The 26,867-nt window shown below is 54.4% G+C and overlaps 1 protein-coding gene across 3 annotated transcripts in view; it reads left to right on the top strand.

The window, feature by feature from the left end:
- Nucleotides 1-26,867, top strand: part of TANGO6 (transport and golgi organization 6 homolog) — a 229,088-nt gene that overhangs the window by 74,417 nt on the left and 127,804 nt on the right. For all 3 annotated transcript variants that reach the window (XM_078881923.1, XM_078881921.1, XM_078881922.1), the window contains exons 16-17: nucleotides 1,270-1,449; nucleotides 2,781-2,838. In XM_078881923.1, the coding sequence (XP_078738049.1) occupies nucleotides 1,270-1,449; nucleotides 2,781-2,838 (238 nt within the window). The remainder of the gene's footprint in view (nucleotides 1-1,269; nucleotides 1,450-2,780; nucleotides 2,839-26,867) is intronic.

Genomic DNA, 26,867 nt, shown 5'->3' with positions numbered 1-26,867 from the left:
GTGGTGGCTGATGATGATGGTGGTGATGGTGATGATGATGGTGGTGATGGTGATGATGATGGTGGTGGTGGTGATGATGATGGTAGTGATGATTTGGTAATTCTGATTCTGAGTCAGAATCCACATTCCTATGACGGCCTCCATTCCGCAACCACTGATGATGATTTTTCCGCTGTTGTTGATTTACTGCTGCTGCTGCTTCTTCTGATGATTGTGGTGATGATGGTGTTGGTGGTGGCTGATGATGATGGTGGTTGGTGGTGGTGGGGATGATGATGATGTGGTGGTGATGATGGTTATGATGGTGGTGGTGGTGGTGATGATGATGGTGGTGTGGTGGCTGATGATGATGGTGGTGATGGTGATGATGATGGTGGTGATGATGATGATGATGGTGGTGGTGGTGGTGATGATGATGGTAGTGATGATGATGGTGGTAGTGATGGTGATATTGATGATGTTTTGGCTGATGATGGTGGTGGTGATGATGATGATGGTGGCTGATGATGGACTAATTGAGTTAATCCCCGACCAAGATTTAATGCTCTTGACCTTCATATGACCAAAAATATTATAGTAATATGACCGTCATCATAATATATAAATTGTCATCATTTTGCAGTCAGATACAAATGTTACTATCACTCGCGTTTGTTGTAGCCATTGTTTGATAGCCATCGTGAGAACAAAATAATCGTACCACATTTGTCCCCTTGCATTGGATGGATGGCAGGGTGTCTGTGGGCCGCAGACAACATGGATGGCCGGACTTCAGAAGCACCGATTCATCCGTACGGCTGGATGAGCGTTCATTATTTGATGGGCCCAACTCCCTCTGTGCAAGGGGTTATCGCTTAGCCGGCTCTTAATCGGCCACGTCACGAAATTGGAACCGCTATGAGCGGTTTGACGAGCAAAATATCTTGTCTGGGTGGTGGTGTCACCGGAGCAGCGGTACCACTCGCACCACGTGTCCCGACTTGGGTACCCTTTTCCGGTTTCCTCCCATAGTAAATAATGTAACTGGCATTGCCCCAAAGAGCCCAGTGTTACAAAATGACCTGCAAATTCCTACGTCGGGGATTACACGTAGCAGCAGCATTGCCTGCTACCGCGAAAACTTCGCAGTCTTGGAGACTCGTGAGCAAGCCTTTGCTGGGTAAACAAACATCACGGTAATCATCATCAGCGGTGGCGGCGATGGTGGTGTCGACGCGGATGTGTAACCCACGCGGACTGACCGTGTCTCCCCTGACCCCGCCCACCCAGGGGCGGCCCTCACCACCGCGGGGTCACCGCCCGGCCGCCTCCCCGGTGACCGTGCAGGACATGTTGGAGGCGACCTACGACCCCGAGGTGCCGGTGAGGGCGGCCGCGTTGCGCACCCTCACCGGGCTGGTCGAGCAGCGCCGCGCCGACGCCGTCGAGGAGCAGGACAAGATCCTCGAGGTGTGCGACGGGGCGCGAAACGCGCGCCAGCTGCGTCCCTCTCTCCGCCCGCCCGCCCCACCCGGCCCGGCCCGGCCATCCGTCAAATCAAACAAATGCCAACGTGGGGTTTTTTTTTCTTCTGAGGCCTTCCCGTGGCTGCCACGGGTCACGTGGCGGCCGGTGTCGGCTTACGAGGGACCCCCCCCCCCCCCCCGAACTGATTTACCGCCGCCGTTGTTTGCGATTATTTGCGCGGCCCCTCCGAGCGGGGGAAGGCCCCTTGGGAGGGGGCGGGGGTGGCGAGGAGGCCCTGGCGGGAGCGCGTCCACCGCGTGTTCTCGCTGAGTTCGGAATGTAGCGGCCGTCCCGGTTAATCCTGCGGTTGTCTTCGTCGTCAGCCGCACGAATGCCACGCGCCGGCCGCTTTGCTTTCGGAACGGACGTTTGCTGGATCCCCGCGACGTCTTTCGCTGCGTGCAGGGCGCCGCGGTCCAACTTTGCCAAATTAGAAAAATCACTCGGCAGGTTACTCGATTGGGATTCCGCGCGGCAATAACCAATTGCCCCTGCCCCACCCCCCTGCCCTTCCCACCCTACTGCGACAACTTGGCAGGACCCTCTGTTAAAAAGTTTTTAAGAAAATCGGCGAGGCTTTCCCTGGACGAACAAGCGGAATAATAACAATAATCAGAATAACCACACGCATTCCCAGTGATATGACGATGTTGACGATGATCCTCGCGTTTTCTGTGATGCCTACCCCCTGCGCTTCTTCTGCCGTCTGGAATGCTCTTCCTTCCGATATTAGGAAGCCACTAAAGCCGTGCACTTCCAAATCGTCATCTAGATTGACAGGCTCGTTTCTTTAAAACTGCTTTTTGCGTTTAGTTTGTTGTACTTCTCTCCGCACGTACGGTGCGAGAGAAGTTCAACACACGTCCTTACATTGTGCCGTTAGTCTCTCTCTTTCTCTCCGTGGCCGCGTGGATTTTTCATCCGGTTTGTCCCTCCGGGTTGTCCCTCCACATTAAGAATTGTACGTTTCGAGTATTTGGCTTCTGCTGTAAATTTCCACGTGATCAGGAACTTTTGTCGGGCTGTCATTTGTGGCCAGGTGCTGCATGGCTCAGCGGGGCCTTGCCTGGTAGAATACAAAATAGTTTCTCTTTTGTTTAAGTGACATTACTCTGCGTAGGAAGCCACTGGAGCTGAGTACTGAGAAAAACTAATTTCTTTAGAACGGATTTTTGTGTTCAGTTTGTCCTTCCACCCCGTCACCTCGCGGTTGGCCACGTCACGGTGCGAGAGCATCTCAACACGCCTATGTACGCCGTGCCGTTGCTCTGCAGGTGTTCCTGGCCAGCGTGGACGACGAAGACCCGTTCGTGTACCTCTCTGCCATTCAAGGTGCGTTGCCGTCTCAAGGTTCTGATTCTGTCTGCACCACGGTGCACCGTCTCCTTTAGCTCGCGTCCTTCCGTTTGCACCGGGGGATGTAAACCGAACTACCGCGGCCGCTCACGTGTTTATTCCCGCCATGGCTTCTTCATCTCTTCCTTGACGTTCACCGATCCTTCCCAGGGTTCCCACCTCGGAACTAGGCAGGGGTTGCGTCGCTGGCCCGGCCGCACCGGCGCCGCTTTGTCCCGCGGACGTTCGTTTTGCTCGCATCCCGCCGGGGCCACCCTGGTTATCGCTGCGGCGGTGCCGGTGTCAACCGGAACGCCGACGTCGCTCGAAGCGAAGTTAAATGACCGTGGCCACGTGTCGAAACATTGCACGGCAAATGGGTCCCAACGTGGACGACGCACGGCGGCGATCGTCTTGCCCTGCCGGCAGACTGCGTCCGTCCGGGAAACGTAGCGACCCCCAGCGAGGGCACTTCGCGGCAAGAACGACGTGAATGCCAAACGTACTAACTCGTCACTCGAGGGCGACTTCAGCTACCAGTTGGCCAATCTCTCAGCCCCCCCACCTCCCACGGCCTGGTAAGGCAGCAGCAGCCACGCGGCAAGCCGGTGCCAACAATTGCCCAAGCTCTGCGGTCCTCTATATATTGAACTAAACTACTTTTATTTGACCGTAAGGGCCCACTGAGCTGCTGTCTGGCTCTTTGTTCCAGAAGTAATTCTCGCCACCACGCAAATTACAGGCCGGGCGTAAGCGTCGGACGTTCCGTGCCTCTTCCTACGCTCATCGTGATTCCCGTAATTCGCTCTTGACGAGGCTCCGCTCCGCACCGAGGACCAGGGACCGTCACCGCCGGGCCGTCGTTTCTCCGTGGCGGGAGGGGGGAGAGGAGGGGAGTCGGGGTGGAGCGGATGGGTGGGACTTATTTTTTTGTTCCAGCTCACCCTGATTATAATTATTGTTGATTTGATTTATGCTAAGAGCTTGGGGCAGGGCACAACGTTAACAATGATAGCACATGGTCGTGTCTGGTTACGGAATGAATGGCAGTCAGAGACCATAATTTGTAGCAGTGACGTAAACTACAACTAAACTGCTATTTTACAAGCTAAGGCCCACTGACCTTTACGGCTCTTTTTTCAGAAGCAACCTGGCCACAAATGGTAGCTCAGCAAATTGGCTTATCATCGTGTGGAAATGTCTAGCAGCCAAATACTCTTGATCGCACGTTGATTCTAAATGTGGAAGGAAAAACCGGAGGGCCAGGAGACAAATCCACACGATCATGGGCGACATGCAAATTCCAAATATACAGCAGCAGGCATCAGGGTCGCGATCTAAACCATGGCTCATGTATACCAGGCGAGTTAGTTAACATCTTCTAGCCACCGTGATGATGATTCGAGAGGGGTTAAGATGTTAAAACATCAAACAGACACCTTTTACAAGGAATCATGGCTGCATTAAGAGAGTTAACACCGGCATGTCCAGAATCAGCAACTGCATTTATACCGCAGGAGGAATCCGATGGGCTATGAAGCTCTTGTTCACAGATGTCCGTTTGGGGTGTGCAAGAACGCTACAACAACAAACAGAACAACAACACGATAGGAGTGCAAAGTATGGGCAGGGTAAACGAATCCTTAAAAAATAAATAGACAAATAATGCCTGACAATTTGTATATTTTTTTCCAGTTATAAAACCCACACTGAGCTGTTGGCTTCTTCCTCGGAAGTGACCCGCCCCGTCACAAACGACAGCCCAGCGATGTGACCTTTCGCACAACAACAATATAAATAATATAGACGCATGCTGCTAAGTACACTCCGTCCACGGGGGGCTGGGGGGGTGGAGGCGGCACGGCGTGCTGGCGTCGTCGGGGTTTCTCTTCGCGACGACGCGGTGGGCTTCGACCCGCGTGACTCACCCCTACGTCCTGTGGTGTTTGACGCTCATTTGTACACCCCCCCCCCCCCCGCGACCTGACCCGACCCCCCCGGACCCGTCACCACCCCCCCTCCTCCCCCCCACATCTTTGACTCATTTATCCCGGCCCGGGGGACCTCGCTTACCTTGCCTCACAAGGGCGGAGGCCGCCGCCGCCACCACCGCTACCACCAAATGCGTTGCCGAAACCGTGGCGCGTAGTAAATACGTCATCTGATGTAACGTTCGCAGGCAGCGCGCGCGCGCGCGCACCCCTTGCGTCTAATTAGTTGTTCATGTCGCTCGCGTTCTCTGCGAGCGCTTTGGCTTTGGAGCGAAGTTTTTCTTTTTTCTAAGACGATTAAACTTTTTTTTTACTTCACACTTTACGCTCCGGTTTGCGCCATCGGCGTCGCGTCTCGGGATGGAGAGCGGTGCCGTTCAAAACTCGCGCAGAGCGGAGCGTCGGCCCCCCCCCGTTGTGCGTTGAGAGAACGGCACGCAGGTGTAGAGATTGCGGGAACCGCCTCCGAGATGCCTTCCTCCGTCGGTCCTGGCGGTGTTTTTTTTTCTTTCAATCCGCACAACCATAGGGTGGCGAGAAACTCGATTGGAAAAAAAACGCCGATATTTTGACTGCATATGCAGTCATTGGCGCTTAATTTTTGTATTGACCCTGAAGGAATGACTGATGGTGGTGATGGTGATGACGGATATGATGATAATGAGAGTCATGATGATTACGATGGTAATAATGACGACGACGACGATGACATCATGATGTTTGCGCTGGTGGTGGTCGTGATGGTGGTAATGACGATGATGGAAATGTCAACAAAGTTGATGACGATGACAGAGATGATGATGATGGTGTTGCCGATGATGGTGGTTATAGCAATGACGGCGACGATCATCCTGATGACAGTGATGATATCGAGGGTGAATCAACCCTGACCTGATGTGAACTCGCGACCCTGCGTTTAAGAGCCCACTCTAGGAGCGAGCCACACCGTGGCAGCTCCGAGCACGCACCGTAAGTATTGTGGGGGGAGTCCATAGCTATGGGTGGGGGTGGGTGTCTGGGGGCACGTGGAGGCCGTTACCCCCACCCGGTTTCAAATGTGCCCCCCCCCCATGCCTCGTAGTGGCGACGAGGTAGGGAGGAGGGAGAAGGAGGGAGAGGCCGATGTGGTTTTGCGTGGAGGATCGCCGCGTCACAATTTCTGAAATGGGCTCGAGCGGTGATCCAACGTCCGTGCGACGTCCGACCCGATTATTTTATTTGCCGCCCCACGGCCCCCGCTGCCCTTCCCCCACCCCTCCCTTGAGGGGCAGCAAGGCATCGTGGGTAGAGTTGTAAATTTCCTTAGTGTCGTCGATATGATCGCGTGTGGGGAATTAAAAAAAAACACGACATAAAAGCCTGGTTTGTGCGTCTGAGGGAGAATACCAGGTGTTGTAGGCTTGACGGGGCGGGGGGGGGCGGGTTGGGTGACTCCTATTGGGGTGGAAGCACGGAGACGTGGGGGATACTTGTGAAGAAGCCTTCTTTGGGAGGTTATAACGGCGACAAAAGACCGCTAAGCAGCTCCTCGTACGGCGATCGGTGTGCCGTGATTATTTACAGGGGGGGGGAGGGGGTGCTCGCTCCCGCATAAGTCGTGGACAAAATAGAAAGTCCTCCGAAAAAATAGTTCAGGGAGAACCGCGAGATGGTTACCGCCCGTAATGACGCAGCTGGTAACGTGAAACGTGATGGGGGGGGGGGGCGGAACGCGGGTCTGTACGTACGTGTGTTGAACTTGGTTCTCACCGTACGTGGCCAACCGCGCAAATCGGAGGCGCGGGGGGGGGGGGGGAAAGACAACAAAGCTAAACACACAAAGCAGTTCTAAAGAAATTAGTTTGTCAATCTGGATGCTTTAAAAGTGCATCATAGCTCCCAGAGGCTTCCCAATATCGGACGGAGGAGGCGTTCCAGACGGCCGCGGAAAGCGCATCTGAAAGCACCCTCGAAGTGATCGTCCTTGAGGTCTGCGCTCGCCTCCTCGCGCGTGTTCGAGCTGTGTGACGCCCGCGTGTTGGTCATCAACGATTTCCCAAATTTTGAAAGAGGCGACGGTGACGGGACGAGGGAATTCCAACGTGGTGCGGGGGTTAAAGGGGAAGCACAGAGAGACCTGTGGCGAGTGAGTGTGCCGCTGTGGTCTGCAGCGTGGCGGTTGAACACTGTTTGCACGAGACTCGACGGCCAGTGCCTGCGCCGAGGCCGAAGCCTCAGCATGGTGGAGTTAACCGAGGGGCGAAGTTCGCGGGAACAGTAGACATGGAAGTGGCGGCGAGCGAGCGAGCGGCTGGAGTGAATCGGTGAGCGCTGGACCATCAGTCAGCCTGACTGCTTTACGTCGGCGTCTAACTTCTAAATGCCCATGGAGAGGAAATCTCAGCAATGGGGGGGGGAGGGGTCATTCGGGGTGACAAGAAGCTCGAAAAAAACGACAAGAAGCTAAAAAAAAAGGCAACAAGTCAAACGCGGTGCAGCGCAGCGTTGATTTACAAGATTTGCCCCGTCTTAATTTGCGGTTCGCTGTTATGTTTTTGTTCTAAAGCGCGTACTGGCGAGCGTCAAAATCCAAGGGGGTGATTTATTCGGCGGAAAAGGGGTGGGCCGGATTGTGACCATGAGACCTGTCCTCCCACCATGCCTTGCGTGTGTCACGTGACGCTGCCACGCTGCGTTTGTGTCGCCCCGGGTGGCGGCGGTGGTGGCGTGCGCCTGTGACCCCCGGCACCGCCGAGGCAGCGTTTGAGGGTTGGTGGATCGACGCACTCCCGTCTACCATGTGGGCGTCGAGGAGGTGCCGTAACATCCCGGGCTCGCCGGCAGAAGGCGGCACGGCGAAGTGGACTAATCGCCATCCGATTCCATCCGTACGGGGGATCGAGCGCATGGGTTTTTCTCCGCGTGCTCCGGTTGCCTCCCGCTAGTGTGAACACCCCTCATCTATCGGCTGACAACGGATTGGGGCGCCACGGTGGGGAGATGACGTCAGCCTCGCTCGCCTCGTACGCAGGAGGTCGTGGGGTCGGCGCGTCTCTCTCCCCGTGGTCGTGTGGATGTTTTGCTCCGGGGCCCTCCGGTGTTTCCCCTCTTCAGACTCGCGCGTTGAGAGTATTCGGCTGCGATAATTTTTGAACATGGTAAGCCGCTCCGGTGAGCTGTCGTTTGTGATTGCCACGTGGCTCCTGACAAACAGCTGCATGGCAGCTCAGTGGGCCTTCCCTTTGGTAAAATAAAAACAGATTAGTTTAGAAAACATCTTCGAATATAAGCCCCAATGCAGGACCCTCGTGGAACAAACTAGATAATGTTGCCGGGTAATGAAGTAAAGCACGAGGGAGATGACAGTCTGCGAGCGCAGCCTTGTTTCTAGACACCGGCTCGAAGGAGTCGAGATTGTGTCGCTGTAAACAGCGGCAGCACGATGAGATGACTGTGCCGGTTTCACCCTTGCAAGGAATCATCGCAAGGTCGCCGCGCTTGTCTCTTCCGTGAGTGGGCGATCAAGAGGGCAGCCTGCCGCGTGACTGCGGCGGAAGCGTTGCACCTCGTCAATTCGTGCGCCTCGCGCTCGTTCAGTGGAGGTGGAGAAGCCATTGGCAGCTTCACGCCAGCGGCCCCTGAACCAGCGAGAGAACTCTGGACACAAACCTCGGACAGTCGCGCTGCTCAGCGACATTAAGTCTGCAGAGAACCACGCAGCAGAAGATGAAGAAGATAAACAAGAAGAAGAAGTAGAAGACGATCGATGATGATCGATGCTGAAGAGCCATCGTTGCCTCCTGCCACCTTTTGGCTCGGAGGCTTCCCGTGGGGCTGCCCTCTCTCCCGGCCACTGCGGGGACCGTCGGCCACTGCCCGAGGGTGACGGTCAACGCGTTCGTCCACTCCTCCTCCTCGTCGTTGACCGACCGGGGACCCCCCCCCCCGCGCCACCCAATAGCGCGAGACGTGGGGTGAGGGGGTGAGGGGGTGGGGGGGGGTGGAGGAAGCTCTGGCGTCCCCCCCCCCTCCTCTCCCCGCTCTGTTGCACGCGTCTGCACTTGACCCACTTCGGCAGCGGCGCCGCTTGCCGACGGCGATGACGGCGGCTGCGGTGGGCGCAAAGGCTCCTCCAAAGACGCCCACGGCGGCTCGCGTCCACGAACGCGCGTCCCCCCCCCCCTTTCCGTTTTCGCGCGTGTTCGCGCCGTCGCCATCGCCGGGCTCCCGGCCGTGAGACTCGATGGAGCGATCGTTCTGCCTTCTACCCTCCTCGCCCGCTCGTTGTTGTCGCCGCTCCCGTTTGTTTTCCCAACTCGTTTGGGGGCGGCGGGGTATTTGAACGTTTTATTCGTCAACGTTGGGGCCTGATCGTGGCGCCGGCGAACGGCGTTGCCGCCCCGCCGTGAAAAACGCGAATCCGAGAAGCTGCTGTCGTTTAAAAAAAAAAATCTAACGAGAACGTGAAAGGACGATGCGTCCTTGGAATTAGCAGCGAGGTGGAAAGAGGAAAGCGAGGATTGGCGAGCGCAACGCGGAGCGTCAGAGCCATCGAATTTTTGTTGTCGTTGTTGGCCGTTAAGAAGAGCGGAGTGGGCGGTGGGCAGGGCACGTCGCTCGGAGGGACGGTAGTCGACTCGAGCGATGGCCAAGAGAGGGAGCGTTGGCCCGCCCGAGAGAGAGGACGTCCGTGGTGGAGATGGGCCTCCAAACGCCGTCGCGCTCGGAGGCAGCTTCGGTTCCCTTCCACTAATTATCGGCATCGCGGAGCGGTGGCGATTATAATAATTCACCCGGCGGTGCGAGCTCGATTCCCGGGTGCGGTTGTGACGCCCGCGACGATCGATTTCCGAGCCGGTCCTAGATCTCCTTCCCGCCCTCGTCTATTCCCGCTTGTTCGATAACGAGCATGGTGAAGTATGGTCAAGCAAACCACCGTGACCAACACATCATGGGGGGGGGGGGGGGTGTGGTGGGGGGCTTCATCCAACGGTAGCTTGACCAAAAAAAGGTAAAGTATCATCATTGCAGTGATTTTAAAATATTACCTAAATCTCAAAATGTAAGTTAGCTTCCGCGGGCAGCCAATATTCACCTCGTTTTTTTTTTCTCTCAACAACAATAATAACCGCCATTCGCCACTAAGTGGCGGTGACATTACGCTTGTGCCAGAATAAGTGAACGTTGAGGCCACGTGAAGTATTGAACGCTCGCTGGCAGGAGGTCATGGGGCAGACCCAGGTGCCACGGGTCGACTGACTGTAATGACTGGCTCATGCACCACCTGTGCCCCCTAATGTGCTAACTTGCTGTGCTTTAGCCACCCGGCTCTCCGCTCGTTGTTGTGAGCGTCGTTCCTCCGCCCTCCGTTGTTGTTGGAGGGCGACTGCCTCCAACTGCCCAGTAGCGTCCTTCACGAGCCTCCTCCACAGAGGCCGATCTTGACACCGCTGGTACCAGTCGTCGGCAAGTCCACTCAGCTCCACGTCCTCCTGTACCACATCACTCCATCTCTTCTCTAGCCCGTGCTGCACCCGTTTAGCTCCTTCTATTCGGCCGAACAAAAGTTGTTTATGCGGCACACACACGCGCACGCGCGTAAAATAATACCGCAGCGTGTACCTCTCGGTTGTGAGCGCGTGGCGTGCGAGGTACGCGCATTCACCTCTGCTAAGATGCCCCCCCCCGCTTTATGGCAAGCGCAGCTGGCATCTGCGGCCCAGCGAAGCTTGGCAGGCGGGCGGGGGGGGGGGGTACGGCTTTGTGCGACGCGATACTGTTCATACGTAAATACCGGCCCCCCACCCACACACACACACCCCCCCGCCAGCGCTTTAAATCAATTACCAGTGAAACCAGCACACGTATTCAATGGAAACTTGACCTTCTCTCGATTTGCAGCCTGCTGCCGCCGTAACAGGCCGTTGTGTCTGGGCCCCATGTCGTGTGTGTGTGTATCGGCGGTCGGTTGGTGCCTGGCAGATCAAAAGGTGCCGCTCGGTTGCGCGCGGAAAAAATTTGCCGGGGAAAATTCGCGTTGGCGGAACGCCGTGGCCACCAGATTTATTACCGGACCCGGAAAACGAGACGGCTTCCCTCCAGCGCTCGATGCCCACGCGCTCCGCTCCCAGATTGACAACAAAGATCACCGTCACCGTCTCTAAGATCCTCCTCTGCGTGATTTGGAATTGTTTTATATGCACAGGAGAGCCCCTGTTAACGAATCGCTAAACAACGGGCCTCCATAGAGGCCAATGTGTAGTGTATAGTATAGTAGTGTAGTGTATAGTGTAGTGTATAGTAGTGTAGTGTATAGTAGTGTAAGTGTATAGTAGTGTGTAGTGTATAGAAGTGTGTAGTGTATAGTAGTGTAGTGTATAGTAGTGTAGTGCCTCCATAGAGCCCAATGTGTTTGCTTACCAACCATTACCCTGTTAGGTATGGTAAATATAAATGTATTGGTTAACCATGTTTATTTTAATATTATGTGTGTTTGATATTTTTATTATATATGTATTGATATCCATTGTTTAAATATTTAAAACTATTTTTTTGTGTGAAAAAGGGGTAACTTTAGATGGTGTCGGAACGAATTAAGCCTTTAACGTGAATTTCCTATCCTCGCTTAACGACCAAATCACTAAACGACCGGTATTCGTGGAACTAATTACCGTCGTTACGAGGTGTTCTACTCTGTAGATATACACACACACCCACTGCGGGCACCTGCGTGATCTCTCTTAACACCCACTCGAGCTTTGCTCTAATAACTCTACCTATTTACATAACTTGCCCGCTCACTCGCTCGCTCACTCTCTCCCACTCTCGCTGACTTTCGGGCTCACTTTCTCCCTGGCTCACTCGCTCGCTCGCTGTAGATCTCTGGTTCGCTCACTCGCTGTGGCTCTCTGGCTCACTCTCTCTCGGGGTCGCTCGCTCGCTCCCTCACTCCCTCGCTCCCTCTCTGACTTGGCTCACTGCGTCGTTACGCAAGATTCCAATTTGCCATGAACTTTTTTCCACCAACCACGAATAATTGAATCCCCCCTACCCCCGCCATCCTCCCGTTTGAGCTCCGCCGCGAAGATATTGGCACCAGATAGCCGGGTCGCCCCACACGTTCACGGGGTGGGCGCCCCCCCCCTCCCGATTACAAAACCTCTGTCCGCTGACGAACCATTCCTACTTATGCCCGCGCGCGCTTCATCTCCCTCCTTAATTCCTCCCGCTGCCCCCCCCCTCTTCCCCCCAAAGGCCTTGATTAAATGGGCGTTTAATTGCGAGCGCTTTTCCACACATCTTGAAGCGGTTTAGGAGAAAAAGCACCGGGCCGTGCGTAGGCTTCTATTTAATTCCTCTCCAGCCCCCCACCCTCCTCCTCGCCCCCCACCAATTTCTGTAACCTTTTTCTCTCTCCCTCTCTCTCTCCCTCTCTCTCCCTCTCTCTCTCTCCCTCTCTCTCCCTCTCTCTCCCTCTCTCTCTCTCCCTCTCTCTCTCCCTCTCTCTCTCTCCCTCTCTCTCCCTCTCTCTCCCTCTCTCTCGTGTCATTTGCTCGGACCGCTTCGCTCCGCCGACCGGCGACAAAAAAAACCCACGAGGCCGAGCCCTGCCACTTGCGCTCAGCGCAGAGCCTCTGCAAACCCCGCCGACGATGCCAAACAGACTTGCTGGCGGTGCAGGGGGCGGTGGTGGGGGGGGGCGGTGGTTGGGGGGGGGGTGGTTGGGGGGGGTTGTGGGGGGGGCGGTGGTGGGGGGCGTTCTACAGATGCCGCGGGCGACGCAGGACCCGACCGCACTCGGAGGCGATCGATCGGAGCACGGTGTCGGATTGTCCGCGTGGGTTTTGAGCCGCGGGAGAGCGGAGGGAGGGGTGGGAAGGAGTGGAGGGATAGAGGGGAGGGAGGGGGAAGCTAGGGGGGAGGGGGGAGAGGGAGTAGCTCAAAGTGGGGCAGTGACCTCGTGTGGCACGGCGGTGGTGGCGAGCAGCTTGCGTGGCGCCATCACCCGGGGCGCGAGGACGACCGAGGTCCAGGGGCAGCGCTCGAGATCGGGAACGCCGGATACCACTCTGGCCTTCATTCAGGCGTTGATTCGATCATTCATTGAGCTGTTCATTTATTATTTTGACCTTTCATGCATTGACTTGTTCTTTCATTGAGTCTTTCGTTTGTTCAGTCACGCGTGCATTTCTTCATTCATTCACACGTGCATTTCTTAATTCATTCACACGTGCATTCGTCTGTGCTCATTTGTTTGTTCAGTTGTCCATTCATTCCCTCGCCGGTACGTTTGAACGTTCGTACATTTATCACGTTCCTCGAAGAGTGGCAGACTCATGCACCGTTTCAGTGCTGGCGACAGGCTCAGCGGCAGCTTAGATAGTTTGGGTTCAATTAATCCAGATTAAGAGCACCCTTTTTTATTCTTCAGCCTCGCAAAGACAGCGTGGACGTTGGCAATGCTAAGGAATGCCATCTCAAAGTCTGTATTATATATAAAAACAGAGACAAAGATCCCCCGTGTAGCCTGAACAGACTGTTGGGGCAAGCGCTGCTAGCGAGCACCGATGAAGGCTGGCACGGCACACGAGGGGGTGGGTGGCCAACACCACGCCCGGCCACCTTTGTCTCCCCAGTGGCGATGTTTACACACGATAACCAGGTTCTCATTTGACGCTGAGTCGACTTAGGGGAGGCCAAGGACCGGTTCAGACAATCGTCACCGGTGTTGGCCATGAGCATGAATCGAACCTAGGTCGCCGGCTTCGTGGCGCAGCGCGCAAACCACGAGGCTCCCGCCATATATGTGCGTCGTCACACGCACACACTGTGCACGCGCGTCTGTGTGTATCGCCACGCGTTGTGTCGTGGTGAGCTCGCGCTCTGCGCTACAAACCACAGTGACCCAAAGGTTCGATTCCTGCTGACGGCCAACAAAAGTGGCAGTGGATATTTGAACCGGTCCCGGACCTCCTCTTACTGTACACTACACTAATATACACTATACACTACTATACACTATACACTACTATACACTACTATACACTATACACTACTATACACTACACTAATATACACTATACACTAGTATACATTATACACTACTATACACTATTATACACTATACACTATTATACACTACTGTACACTATACACGACTATACACTACGCTACTATACTCTAAAATATACACTACACTACTATACGCTACACTATACACTACACTATAAATGAGTACCCGGTGCTGGCGAGACTTAGGTGGCCGGGCATGATGCTGGCCATCCATCCGCTCGTGTGCTGTGCCCGGCCTTCATAGATGCTCTCCAACAGTTTCAGTTTATTCTGAAGTATCCTGTGAGCTAATAAGCTCTTTAAGGTCGGGTTTCACCAATTAAAAACCACACGCACGTTTCCATGACGGACATAACGCATCGGAGACAAACAAATGACGAATACAAATGAATTTGTATCTTTTAAAAGCATTAAGGAATGAAAAAAAGTGTTGGTGGCAGAGGTCGCAAACGGGTTTTGATTCCTTACCCGTACCCGGCCGCACCAGGGTCTCAAACGGGTACCCGTACCCGGCCAGGTACGGGTAGGGTATGGGTATCGGGTAGGGTACGGGTATCGGGTACCTGGTTGCGACCTCTGGTTGGTGGTGAAGCACACCATCTCCCAAAAAACACGATGTTTAAATCTCCAATTACAAAATTTTAAAAATATGTATATACATTGCAGACCACGACATTGCACCAAGCGAAACACAGGCCGTTTGGGGGCACTTGCCCCAAGGCTATGAGGGGAGACGGGGGGGGGGATCTTTGTCTTCATAGCTAACACGTAACCACCGTATGTTTATATTCTGTTTAATGTAAACACAGTGTGGCAGTACAGCAAACCTCAGACCGTGAGTGAGAAAGAGATGTGTCCTGACGCGCTGAATGTATTTGGAGTTTGCGGTGTGTGTCTCTGTCTTTCTCTCCCCATGGTCGCGTGGATTTTTTCTTCTGGGTCCTCCGGTCCCCCCCCCCCCTTCTCCACATTTATAAAGATCCATTGAGATTATTTTGATGATTCTGATTATTTTGAGTGCTCGTGAATGTCCAAATGATGGTGCCACTTTTGTTGAGCTATCATTTTGTGGTGGCCAGGTCACTTCTGAAAAATAAGTTAATGCATCGGTGGGCTTTGCCTGGTAGGATAGGGAAGGTTTAGTTGTTGTTGTATTTGTGTGTATTTGGGTGATCGGTTTAATTTTCTTGTACTTTGCACTGCCAATCGTGTTTTCGTACTGTTTGTTGTTCTTCCAATTTTACCCACCCCAAAAGAGCATGATAGCCAATCGCATTCCTCCAGGATCAATAAATAGTCTGATTCTATAATCCATTCACCACTGCAATAGCGGTGCCACACTGCCTCTGCACGGTTCAGCGACAGCGGCAGCAGCAGTCCGCGTGAAAGCTATTTCCCCCCCGTCTGTCTCAGAGTCTCTGTGTCCACGTGATCTTCGTTTAGTTGTTGAAGACAGGCAGCCCGTGAAGGTTGAATCAAGTCTCATTATCCTGTGGTTGTGGTGATGATGGTGGTGGTGATGGAGTTGGCACAGTAGGGGGCACAGGTGATGCATCGACCAGTTATTTCAGTCAGCCAACCCATGGCACCTGGGTCTGTCTGGTGACCTCCTGCCAGCGAGTGTTCAACATTTCACGTGGCCTTAAAGTGCACCTGGCCTGGCACAGGCGCCGTGGTGATGTCACCGCCACTTAGTGGCGATTGATGGTGGTTATTGTTGATGACGGTGGTGGGAGTGACCCATAGACTAACACAGAGACCCATAGACTCACACAGAGACTCATAGACTCGCACAGTGACCCATAGACTCACACAGAGACACAGAGACTCACACAGAGACTCATAGACTCACACAGACCCATAGACTCACACAGAGATTCATAGACTCACACAGAGACACATAGACTCACACAGAGACCCATAGACTCGCACAGTGACCCATGGACTCACACAGAGACTCATAGACTTACACAGAGACATTGACTCACACAGAGACCCATATACGCACACAGAGACTCATAGACTCGCACAGTGACCCATAGACTCACACAGAGACACAGAGACTCACACAGAGACTCATAGACTCACACAGAGACCCATAGACTCACACAGAGACCCATAGACTCGCACAGAGATCCATAGACTCGCACAGAGATCCATAGACTCACACAGAGACCCATAGACTGTCCCTCTTTCTGGCTCTGTTTAATTCACAGCATCGTCCGTGCCTCAGCGCAGCCTCTGCCCTCAAATGCATACGCTGTCCCTTCAAACGCATCTCTCTAGCACGCGGGCCATTCCCTGCAGTTAGGGCATCTGGTTTCCCCTGCAATTTCTTAAATTGTCCAGAGAAAGGTATAGTTGTTTAGGTATAGATGCTTATTGTTGCTCTGTCTTACAATCGTCGGCCCTCATCCCAAATTCTCTCTTTTTCTTCATATTTTTCACCAGAATATAAAGCTTATTTTTGTTTCTTCTAATTGCCTTCTGTGGAAATCGTCTCGATTGCCAGGCCCCTGCGTCTGATGATAATGGTGGCTGATGATGATGGTCGTGGTGGCTGATAGTAATGATGGTGGCTGATAGTGATGACGGTCGTGGTGGCTGATAGTGATGATGGTGGCTGACGATGATTATGGTGGTGGTGGTTTTGGCTGCCGATGATGGTGGTTTAACTTTCAAGTTTATTTATTAGTTATAGCCCTGTGAGCCATGTGGCTCTTGACTCTTTGGGTATTTCGGTAAAGTCACGTAAGACAAAAAATGTCCGGGTCCAGATTTGCAACTTCTAGTTTTAGTTGGCTAAATTTTATCACAAGTCCTCTGATGTTGACGTGGAGAACACCAACACCTTTCCTGCCAGAAAAATCTACAGAATTATACGAGTTCTTTACATTTGGACCAGGGTGAAGCTCAATACCTCCCAGAAATAAGAAAAGTAGAATTAATAGTTTGCGCAAGTATTTGATGAAGAGCGGCGAACCTTGGAAGAATAGCAGCAGCTCGCAGATGGCGACATTTTAAAGAGCAGAATTAAGTTTGGAAGCAGAGCTGGTGAAGTAATGGGTCAGAGATAGGGTTTTAAATGATCCAATGATGGAGTGTAGAAGTGGCTATGAGCTGTTTCACTCGCAGATGTAGCATCAAGTACGGACGAGAAATAATGAGCGTGGTCGGTGGGAGAGTTGAGTTTGGCACTTCATATGGCCGGGAGGGACAGTAGTTGGATACACAACAGAATGAGAACTGCCCTCTTTAAAATATAATGGGTACACACAGTTAAACACGCAAGTGAAAAAGTGCTCATTAGCCGAGCGCGAGAACATCTTGCCGCACTCGTCGCACGTGTACGGCTTCTCGCTCGTGCGCTTGAGCTTGTTGAACTTGAGCGACAAGGAATAGTTGAACTTTTTTCCGCATACGTCGCAGGCTTAGGGCAGGTCGCCCTTGTCGAAACGCGTGTGCCGTGCCAGGTACTGGGGGCTGGGCAAAGCGCTGGGGTCGTAGGTGACCCCATCTTCTGGACCCTGAAAACTGACGACTCAAGGGGTGAGAGGGCTGAGACCTGGCGAGCAGCAGCAGGAGGATGAGGAGGCTGCGGCCACGCTCACAGAAGCCAGGGGGGGTGCGGTAGAGCCGACCGGCGAGTAGCTCGCGATTTGGTACTTAGACGTCTGATGGTGGTGGTGGTGTAGCTGCTGCGGCCGCGGTGGTTGTTGTTGCTGTAGCTGCAGTTGTAGCGGTGGATGTTGTTGTGGTGATGGTAGCAGTGGTTGCGGCGGTTGCGGTGGCGGTGTCTGCGGCTGCTGGGCCCTCATGCGACACTGCGCTGCAGCCACGATGCGCTCCCCCTGCACGTCCTGGTAGCCCATCTTGGAAATGAACTCGAGGGCCGCGTCAAGGCCACCGCTGTTGGTCTGTTGCAAGGCAGTCACAGCCATCTCCTGAGCCACCCTGCCATCAACAAGTCTGCCACCATCTGTCTATCTGGTGGTGGTGGCTGATGATGATGGTGGTGGTAGTGGTGGCTGACGATGATGGTGGTGGTTGGTGGTGGCTCATGATGATGGTGGCAGTGGCGGTTGACGATGATGATGGTGGTGGCTGACGATGATTGTGGTGGTGGTTGGTGGTGGCTCATGATGGTCCGCGGCCACCACCACCGGCCACGATTATCTGAACCGGTCCTGGGCCTCCCCTAGGTCGACTCAGTCTCACAATGAGTACCTGGTGCGGTGTGTAAACATCGCCACTGGGTAGACAAAGGCAGCCGGTCGTGGTGCTGGCCACTGACCCACTCGTGTGCCATGCCGGCCTTCATAGGTGCTCGCTAACAACACTTGCCCCAACAGTCTGTTCAGGCTATACGGGGGATCTTTGTCTTTGTCTCGTGTGAGATCGTGATTGAGCGATTTGCAGGTTAAATTCTTTTCAGCATTGGGATGTTGTGTTCGGGGCCAATGCCAGTCACGTGTCGTGTGTGGTCGCTTTCGGAGACTGTGGGAGGGAGCCCAGAGAACAGGGGGTGGAACAGATAGAAAAGGCGGGCAAAGAGGTCGGGAATCGAACCCCCAGGGCTGTTCTTGGTGCGAGGTCACACGAGGGTCACCACTGTGCCACCACCGTGCCAGCGGTCTGGCTGACACATTGGGCGCCCGAAGCAGAGATGGAGTTTGGTGGCTCAAGGCTCTCGGTTCGAGGGTAAGGCCCCACTGAACTATATAGCTCTAGTGACTTCCTAAAATCGGAAGGAAGAGCGTTCCAGACGGTTACATCATTAACATCACCACCACCATCAACGTCAACATCCCCCACTTCTTCGTCATGCAGGTACCTCTTCAACATCACCACCACCATCAACATCATCACCAGCAACATCATCACCATCGTCACGTATGTACGTTGAACTTCTTTCGCGCCGTACGTAGCCAACCGCGCTAATTGGAAGTGCGGAAGGACAACAAACTAAACACAAAATTCAGTTCTAAAGAAATTCGTTTTCAATGAGGTTCTAAAAGTACACAGTTCCAGTGGCTTCCTACGCAGAGTAATGTCACTTAAAGAAAATATTTAACTATTTTTATTTTACCAGGGTAAGGCCCGCTGAGCTATGGAACTGTTTTTCAGAAGCAAATCTGGCTATCACAAATGACAGCTCGGCAAAGTGGCTTATCACGTGGAAATGTATAGCGGTCAAATACTCTTTAACGGGTGACGTGGATTTTAAATGTGGAGGGAAAAACCGGAGGGCCCGGAGAAAAATCCACACGACCACAGGGAGAGAGGAGAGACACGCATACTCCAAATACATAGGAGTTAGGGTGAGGGTCGGTATCGAGCCCACGACCTCCTGCATAGCAGGCGAGATAGTTAACATCTCCTAGCCACCGTGGCGCGTCAGAGTCCATCTTGCCGGCAACCCTCTGATGGAGGAATGCCAGAAAACGAAAACGGGAATTCTATTTGATCTATGAGGCCGCCACCCCTCCCTCCCCTGTTGTGGTGCCGTGAGTCTGGTGGTGTCGTGAGTCTGGTGGTGTGGGTCTGGTGGTGTTGTGAGTCTGGTGGTGTGAGTCTGGTGGTGTCTTGAGTCTGGTGGTGTCATGAGTCTGGTGTCGTGAGTCTGGTGGCGTGGGTCTGGTGGTGTCGTGAGTCTGGTGGTGTCGTGAGTCTGGTGGTGTCGTGAGTCTGGTGGTGTGAGTCTGGTGGTGTCGTGAGTCTGGTGGTGTCGTGAGTCTGGTGGCGTCGTGCGTCTGGTGGTGTCGTGAGTCTGGTGGTGTCGTGAGTCTGGTGGTGGTGTGAGTCTGGTGGTGTGAGTCTGGTGGCGTCGTGAGTCTGGTGGTGTCGTGAGTCTGGTGGTGTCGTGAGTCTGGTGGTGTGAGTCTGGTGGCGTCGTGAGTCTGGTGGTGTCGTGAGTCTGGTGGTGTCGTGAGTCTGGTGGTGTGAGTCTGGTGGTGTCGTGAGTCTGGTAGCGTCGTGAGTCTGGTGGTGTCGTGAGTCTGGTGGTGTCGTGAGTCTGGTGGTGTGAGTCTGGTGGCGTCGTGAGTCTGGTGGTGTCGTGAGTCTGGTGGCGTCGTGAGTCTGGTGGTGTCGTGAGTCTGGTGGTGTCGTGAGTCTGGTGACGTCGTGAGTCTGGTGGTGTCGTGAGTCTGGTGGTGTCGTGAGTCTGGTGGTGTCGTGAGTCTGGTGGTGTCGTGAGTCTGGTGGTGTGAGTGGTTGCGTCGTGAGTCTGGTGGAGTCGTGAGTCTGGTGGCGTCGTGAGTCTGGTGGCGTCGTGAGTCTGGTGGTGTCGTGAGTCTGGTGGCGTCGTGAGTCTGGTGGTGTCGTGAGTCTGGCGACGTGAGTTTGGTGGTGTCGTGAGTCTGGTGGTGTCATGAGTCTGGTGGTGTCATGAGTCTGGTGGTGTCATGAGTCTGGTGGTGTCGTGAGTCTGGTGGTGTTGTGAGTCTGGTGGCATCGTGAGTCTGGCGTCGTGAGTCTGGTGGTGTCGTGAGTCTGGCGACGTGAGTCTGGTGGTGTCATGAGTCTGGTGGTGTCGTGAGTCTGGTGGTGTCGTGAGTCTGGCAACGTGAGTCTGGTGGTGTCGTGAGACTGGTGGTGTCGTGAGTCTGGTGGTGTCATGAGTCTGGTGGTGTCATGAGTCTGGTGGTGTCGTGAGTCTGGTGGTGTCGTGAATCTGGCGACGTGAGTCTGGTGGTGTCGTGAGTCTGGTGGTGTCGTGAGTCTGGTGGTGTCATGAGTCTGGTGGTGTCATGAGTCTGGTGGTGTCGTGAGTCTGGTGGTGTCATGAGTCTGGTGGTGTCATGAGTCTGGTGGTGTCGTGAGTCTGGTGGTGTCGTGAGTCTGGCGACGTGAGTCTGGTGGTGTCGTGAGTCTGGTGTTGTCATGAGTCTGGTGGTGTCGTGAGTCTGGTGGTGTCGTGAGGCTGGTGGTGTCGTGAGTCTGGTGGTGTCGTGAGTCTGGCGACGTGAGTCTGGTGGTGTCGTGAGTCTGGTGGTGTCATGAGTCTGGTGGTGTCGTGAGTTTGGCGACGTGAGTCTGGTGGTGTCGTGAGTCTGGTGGTGTCGTGAGTCTGGTGGTGTGAGTCTGGTGGCGTCGTGAGTCTGGTGGTGTCGTGAGTCTGGTGGTGTCGTGAGTCTGGTGGTGTGAGTCTGGTGGTGTCGTGAGTCTGGTAGCGTCGTGAGTCTGGTGGTGTCGTGAGTCTGGTGGTGTCGTGAGTCTGGTGGTGTGAGTCTGGTGGCGTCGTGAGTCTGGTGGTGTCGTGAGTCTGGTGGCGTCGTGAGTCTGGTGGTGTCGTGAGTCTGGTGGTGTCGTGAGTCTGGTGACGTCGTGAGTCTGGTGGTGTCGTGAGTCTGGTGGTGTCGTGAGTCTGGTGGTGTCGTGAGTCTGGTGGTGTCGTGAGTCTGGTGGTGTGAGTGGTTGCGTCGTGAGTCTGGTGGAGTCGTGAGTCTGGTGGCGTCGTGAGTCTGGTGGCGTCGTGAGTCTGGTGGTGTCGTGAGTCTGGTGGCGTCGTGAGTCTGGTGGTGTCGTGAGTCTGGCGACGTGAGTTTGGTGGTGTCGTGAGTCTGGTGGTGTCATGAGTCTGGTGGTGTCATGAGTCTGGTGGTGTCATGAGTCTGGTGGTGTCGTGAGTCTGGTGGTGTTGTGAGTCTGGTGGCATCGTGAGTCTGGCGTCGTGAGTCTGGTGGTGTCGTGAGTCTGGCGACGTGAGTCTGGTGGTGTCATGAGTCTGGTGGTGTCGTGAGTCTGGTGGTGTCGTGAGTCTGGCAACGTGAGTCTGGTGGTGTCGTGAGTCTGGTGGTGTCGTGAGTCTGGTGGTGTCATGAGTCTGGTGGTGTCATGAGTCTGGTGGTGTCGTGAGTCTGGCGACGTGAGTCTGGTGGTGTCGTGAGTCTGGTGGTGTCGTGAGTCTGGTGGTGTCATGAGTCTGGTGGTGTCATGAGTCTGGTGGTGTCGTGAGTCTGGTGGTGTCATGAGTCTGGTGGTGTCATGAGTCTGGTGGTGTCGTGAGTCTGGTGGTGTCGTGAGTCTGGCGACGTGAGTCTGGTGGTGTCGTGAGTCTGGTGTTGTCATGAGTCTGGTGGTGTCGTGAGTCTGGTGGTGTCGTGAGGCTGGTGGTGTCGTGAGTCTGGTGGTGTCGTGAGTCTGGCGACGTGAGTCTGGTGGTGTCGTGAGTCTGGTGGTGTCATGAGTCTGGTGGTGTCGTGAGTTTGGCGACGTGAGTCTGGTGGTGTCGTGAGTCTGGTGGTGTCGTGAGTCTGGTGGTGTCATGAGTCTGGTGGTGTCGTGAGTCTGGTGGTGTCATGAGTCTGGTGGTGTCGTGAGTCTGGTGGTGTCATGAGTCTGGTGGTGTCGTGAGTCTGGTGGTGTCGTGAGTCTGGTGGTGTCGTGAGTCTGGTGGTGTCGTGAGTCTGGTGGTGTCGTGAGTCTGGCGACGTGAGTCTGGTGGTGTCGTGAGTCTGGTGGTGTCATGAGTCTGGTGGTGTCATGAGTCTGGTGGTGTAGTGAGTCTGGTGGTGTCATGAGTCTGGTGGTGTCATGAGTCTGGTGGTGTCGTGAGTCTGGCGACGTGAGTCTGGTGGTGTCGTGAGTCTGGTGGTGTCGTGAGTCTGGTGGTGTCGTGAGTCTGGTGGTGTCGTGAGTCTGGTGGTGTCGTGAGTCTGGTGGTGTCATGAGTCTGGTGGTGTCGTGAGTCTGGTGGTGTCGTGAGTCTGGCGACGTGAGTCTGGTGGTGTCGTGAGTCTGGTGGTGTCATGAGTCTGGTGGTGTCATGAGTCTGGTGGTGTCGTGAGTCTGGCGACGTGAGTCTGGTGGTGTCGTGAGTCTGGTGGTGTCATGAGTCTGGTGGTGTCGTGAGTCTGGTGGTGTCGTGAGTCTGGTGGCGTCGTGAGTCTGGTGGTGTCGTGAGTCTGGTGTCGTGAGTCTGGTGTCGTGAGTCTGGTGTCGTGAGTCTGGTGTCGTGAGTCTGGTGTCGTGAGTCTGGCGTCGTGAGTCTGGTGTCGTGAGTCTGGTGGTGTCATGAGTCTTGCCTCGTCACCAGCTGCGACACCGCGGAGCGGAGGGGGAAGGAGGCCGGATGCCCCCCCGCCCCTCCCCCGCCCCTCCCTCCCCGCTTGGGTGGTCGCTGCTGACCCCTTGTATGGCAGGATCATCACAGCGCTACTGGACAAGGGCCCCGTGCTCCCCAAGCCCTAATGAGGTCACGCAGGGAGCGAATGAATGAGTTGATTAATGACTAACTGGCTGACTGGCTGGATAAATAAACATCTGATGTATGGAATTGCTGATTGAGTGAGGAATGACTGTGTGGGCAAATGAATAATTGAGATTACCACTTATTAACTCAATGACTTCGTTATTGAATCGAACGACTGCCTTCGTTTATTAACTCACCGACCGAGTTACCTGACGGCTGACTGATTTGATTAATTTGAATTAGCTTTTGAAGTTAGTGAATTACTAAGTTAATGACTCACTGACTATGTTAGCCAATGGCTGAATGAACAATTGACTGGAACAGTGAACTACCCACGGAATGACCGACTGAATGAAACACGGAGTTCACAAGTAATGGAATGAATGACCGAATTAATTAAGTACCGACTGAAGTGTCGACTGACTGAATTACGGGGTGAATGAATTCCGGATTAATTGCCGAATGAGTCACTGCTCGAATGAATAAATGTCCAAGAGTGTCCACGCTTCACGCGTGTTCACACGGCGCGCTTTCGCTACAACGCAGTGCTTCGTTGGAGGGAGACTTTTCGCACACGCGGGAACGCATGCCGTTATGACGTGGAAAGCGCTCCGTTATGACGCGGAACATGCCCATTATAACGTGAAACGCGCAACGTTAACGGCTGGCTGTCAAAGCGTCTGGAGATTAATTTACCACGGTGGCAGGGGCATGTTCTCGGTGACAAATCTTTTTACAAATTCGGTGCAGGTTTGTTAAAGCGTGGCCTGTAAGTGGCATGCAAGCACACAACTAAAAACCCGCGCATCGTTCCGAACCTATCTACAGGCTCGTTCAATGCGCTGTCTTGGTGGGAGTGGTGGCGCAGCGGTTAGCACACCGCTCACTCTCTCTCTCCGTACTCGACGGTCGGAGTTCATTCCGAGTCAATTCCCGGGGATACAAAGGTGGCCGAGCTCGGGTAGCGGTCGTGTCGCGCCCCCCTCGTGCGCCGTGACGGCCTTCAATGGGCGCTCCGAGAAGCAGCACTTTGCCCGTACTTTGTCTGCGTGTACTTAGGCCGTCGCACGCGCGCACTGCTGCGAATTTCCACGCGACGACGACGATGACGATGGGCCACTTTGTCGGGGCCATCATTTGCGATGGCCGAAGGTCGCTCCTGAAAAGAGCTACGTAGCTCAGTGAGCCCGTAGATGGTAACATTTAAATTAGTCTTTTATTTATTGTTTAGTTTTATATTTTGTTTCAGCGACGTTCCTCTGCGTCGGGAGCCACCGGAGCTGCGCGCTTTCAAATCTAGATTGAAAACTCGTATTTTTATTTAGAAGGCATTTTTGTTTTCGGTGTCGTTGTCCTTCCAATTAGCATGGCTGGCTATGTGCGGTGCGAAAGAGCTCTGCTAGCGGTCGTGTCGCCCCCACTCGTGCGCCGTGACGGCCCTCAACGGGCGCTCGCGAGCAGGCGGGGGACCTTCGGCTGTCACACTCGCACGCGCTCCACCGAGTGGCCGAGTGAAAAATCACGGGGGGCAGTGAAACGATTCGCCTTGCGTCATCCAACCCGGGGGGGGGGGGGGGGGGGATGATTAACTTTCACGGGGACTATCCAGAGCAGCTGTCCCGCTGCGTTTGTTATGTAAACCGTAACCCGAGCCCAAAGCAAAACAAGGCCGAAAGCGTTGGCGCTGTAAATCTGCACGGCGTCCGGGGGGTGGGGGGGGGTCGTCCTCCGGGGCCGCTGGCCGTGAGGCCCTGGCCCGTCCCATAGCGGCAGCGGTGGTGGGGGATCGGTGGGGGGTCGGTGGGGGGTCGGTGGGGTTAGTGGGGTCGGCGCCATTGGACTACTCCGCCCCCCCCGCTTCCCACCTCCACCTTGGTCCACCTACGTAGGTAGCGTTGACGCGAAGCAGCTGTGGCGACGGGCAGGCGGGCGGGCGCGAGACGTGCCCACTGCCACGTGTCTCCCGTTCCCCGTGTCTTCCGTTCACCGTGTGCCGCTCCGTGGTAATGACGGTGGTAAATCTTGAACCCTGCAAGGCCCTCCTCGGCTTCCAAGGGTCTCCCGACATTGGGGATGTTTTTTTTATTCTCACACAGAGCCGATAGGCAACTTGTTGCTTTCTCTCGGGGAAATGTTGCGTCCGCCGCCAGGCCGCGTGCTCGTGTGTTCTCACGGAAACTACGACTGCTTCGTCTTCTTTTCAGCGGTTGGTTGTGAAACCACGTGGGAGTTGAAACGCTGCGGTTCTGTCAACCGGTCCCAAGGAGGCAGCTCGAGCCGTATGGATCACAGCAGCGACTCGGCCATGAGCTGTGAACCCGCGCCCATACTGGCTTTCCAGCAATGACGCCCAGATCCTGGTGGGCTATTTAGGACTTGATCGGTGGCGAGGAATTGTGACGAGAAGGGGCTAGGAGATGTTAACTACCTCGCCTGGTGTTTAGGAGGTCGTGGGTTCTATCCCGACCATGACGCCTGCTGCTGTATATTTGGGGTCTGCGTGTCTCTCTCCCCGCGGTCGCGTGTTTTCGAGTATTTTGGCTGCAATATATCTCCACGTGATGAGCCACTTTGTTGGGCTATCAATTGTGATAGCCAGGTCGCTTCTCAAGAAGAGCTCTACAGCTCAGTGTGCTTTACCCTGCTCAACAAAAATATATTTTTAGTTTAAGCGACCGTTAATCTGCGTAGGAAGCCACTGGAGCTGTGTAATTTCAAATCAACATTGAAAACTCATTTCTTTATTGCGTATTTTTGTGTTTAGTTTGTTGCCCTTTCCCCTGTACCTCCGATTAGCACGGTTGGCTACGTACGGTGCAAAAGAAGTTGACCTTACACAGACTCACACAGAGACACATGGACTCACACAAAGACCCATAGACTCACACAGAACCATAGACTCACACAGAGACCCATAGACTCACACAGAGACCCATAGACTCGCACGGAGACCTATAGACTCGCACGGAGACCCATAGACTCGCACGGAGACCCATAGACTCACACGGAGACCCATAGACTCACATGGAGACCCATAGACTCACACTGAGACCCATAGACTCACACGGAGACCCATAGACTCACACGGAGACCCATAGACTCACACGGAGACCCATAGACTCACACAGAGACCCATAGACTCGCACGGAGACCCATAGACTCACACGGAGACCCATAGACTCACACGGAGACCCATAGACTCACACGGAGACCCATAGACTCACACGGAGACCCATAGACTCACACGAAGACCCATAGACTCACACGGAGACCCATAGACTCACACGGAGACCCATAGACTCACACGGAGATTCATAGACTCACACGGAGACCCATAGACTCACACGGAGACCCATAGACTCACACGGAGACCCATAGACTCACACGGAGACCCATAGACTCACACGGAGACCCATAGACTCACACGGAGACCCATAGACTCGCACGGAGACCCATAGACTCGCACGGAGACCCATAGACTCGCACGGAGACCCATAGACTCGCACGGAGACCCATAGGCTCACACGGAGACCCATAGACTCACACGGAGACCCATAGACTCACACGGAGACCCATAGACTCACACGGAGACCCATAGACTCACACGGAGACCCATAGACCCACACAGAGACGCATAGACTCACACAGAAACCCATAGACTCGCACAGAGACCCATAGTCTCGCACAGAGACCCATAGTCTCGCACAGAGACCCATAGTCTCGCACAGAGACCCATAGATTCACACAGAGACCCATAGACTCACACAGAGACCCATAGTATTTTGCCC

The sequence above is a fragment of the Lampetra fluviatilis genome, chromosome 63, assembly GCF_964198595.1.
Source record: "Lampetra fluviatilis chromosome 63, kcLamFluv1.1, whole genome shotgun sequence".
NCBI classification, from domain to species: Eukaryota; Metazoa; Chordata; class Hyperoartia; order Petromyzontiformes; family Petromyzontidae; genus Lampetra; species Lampetra fluviatilis.
The sequence above is the reverse complement of the archived record's forward strand: the minus strand, read 5'-3'. Positions and strand labels throughout refer to the sequence as shown.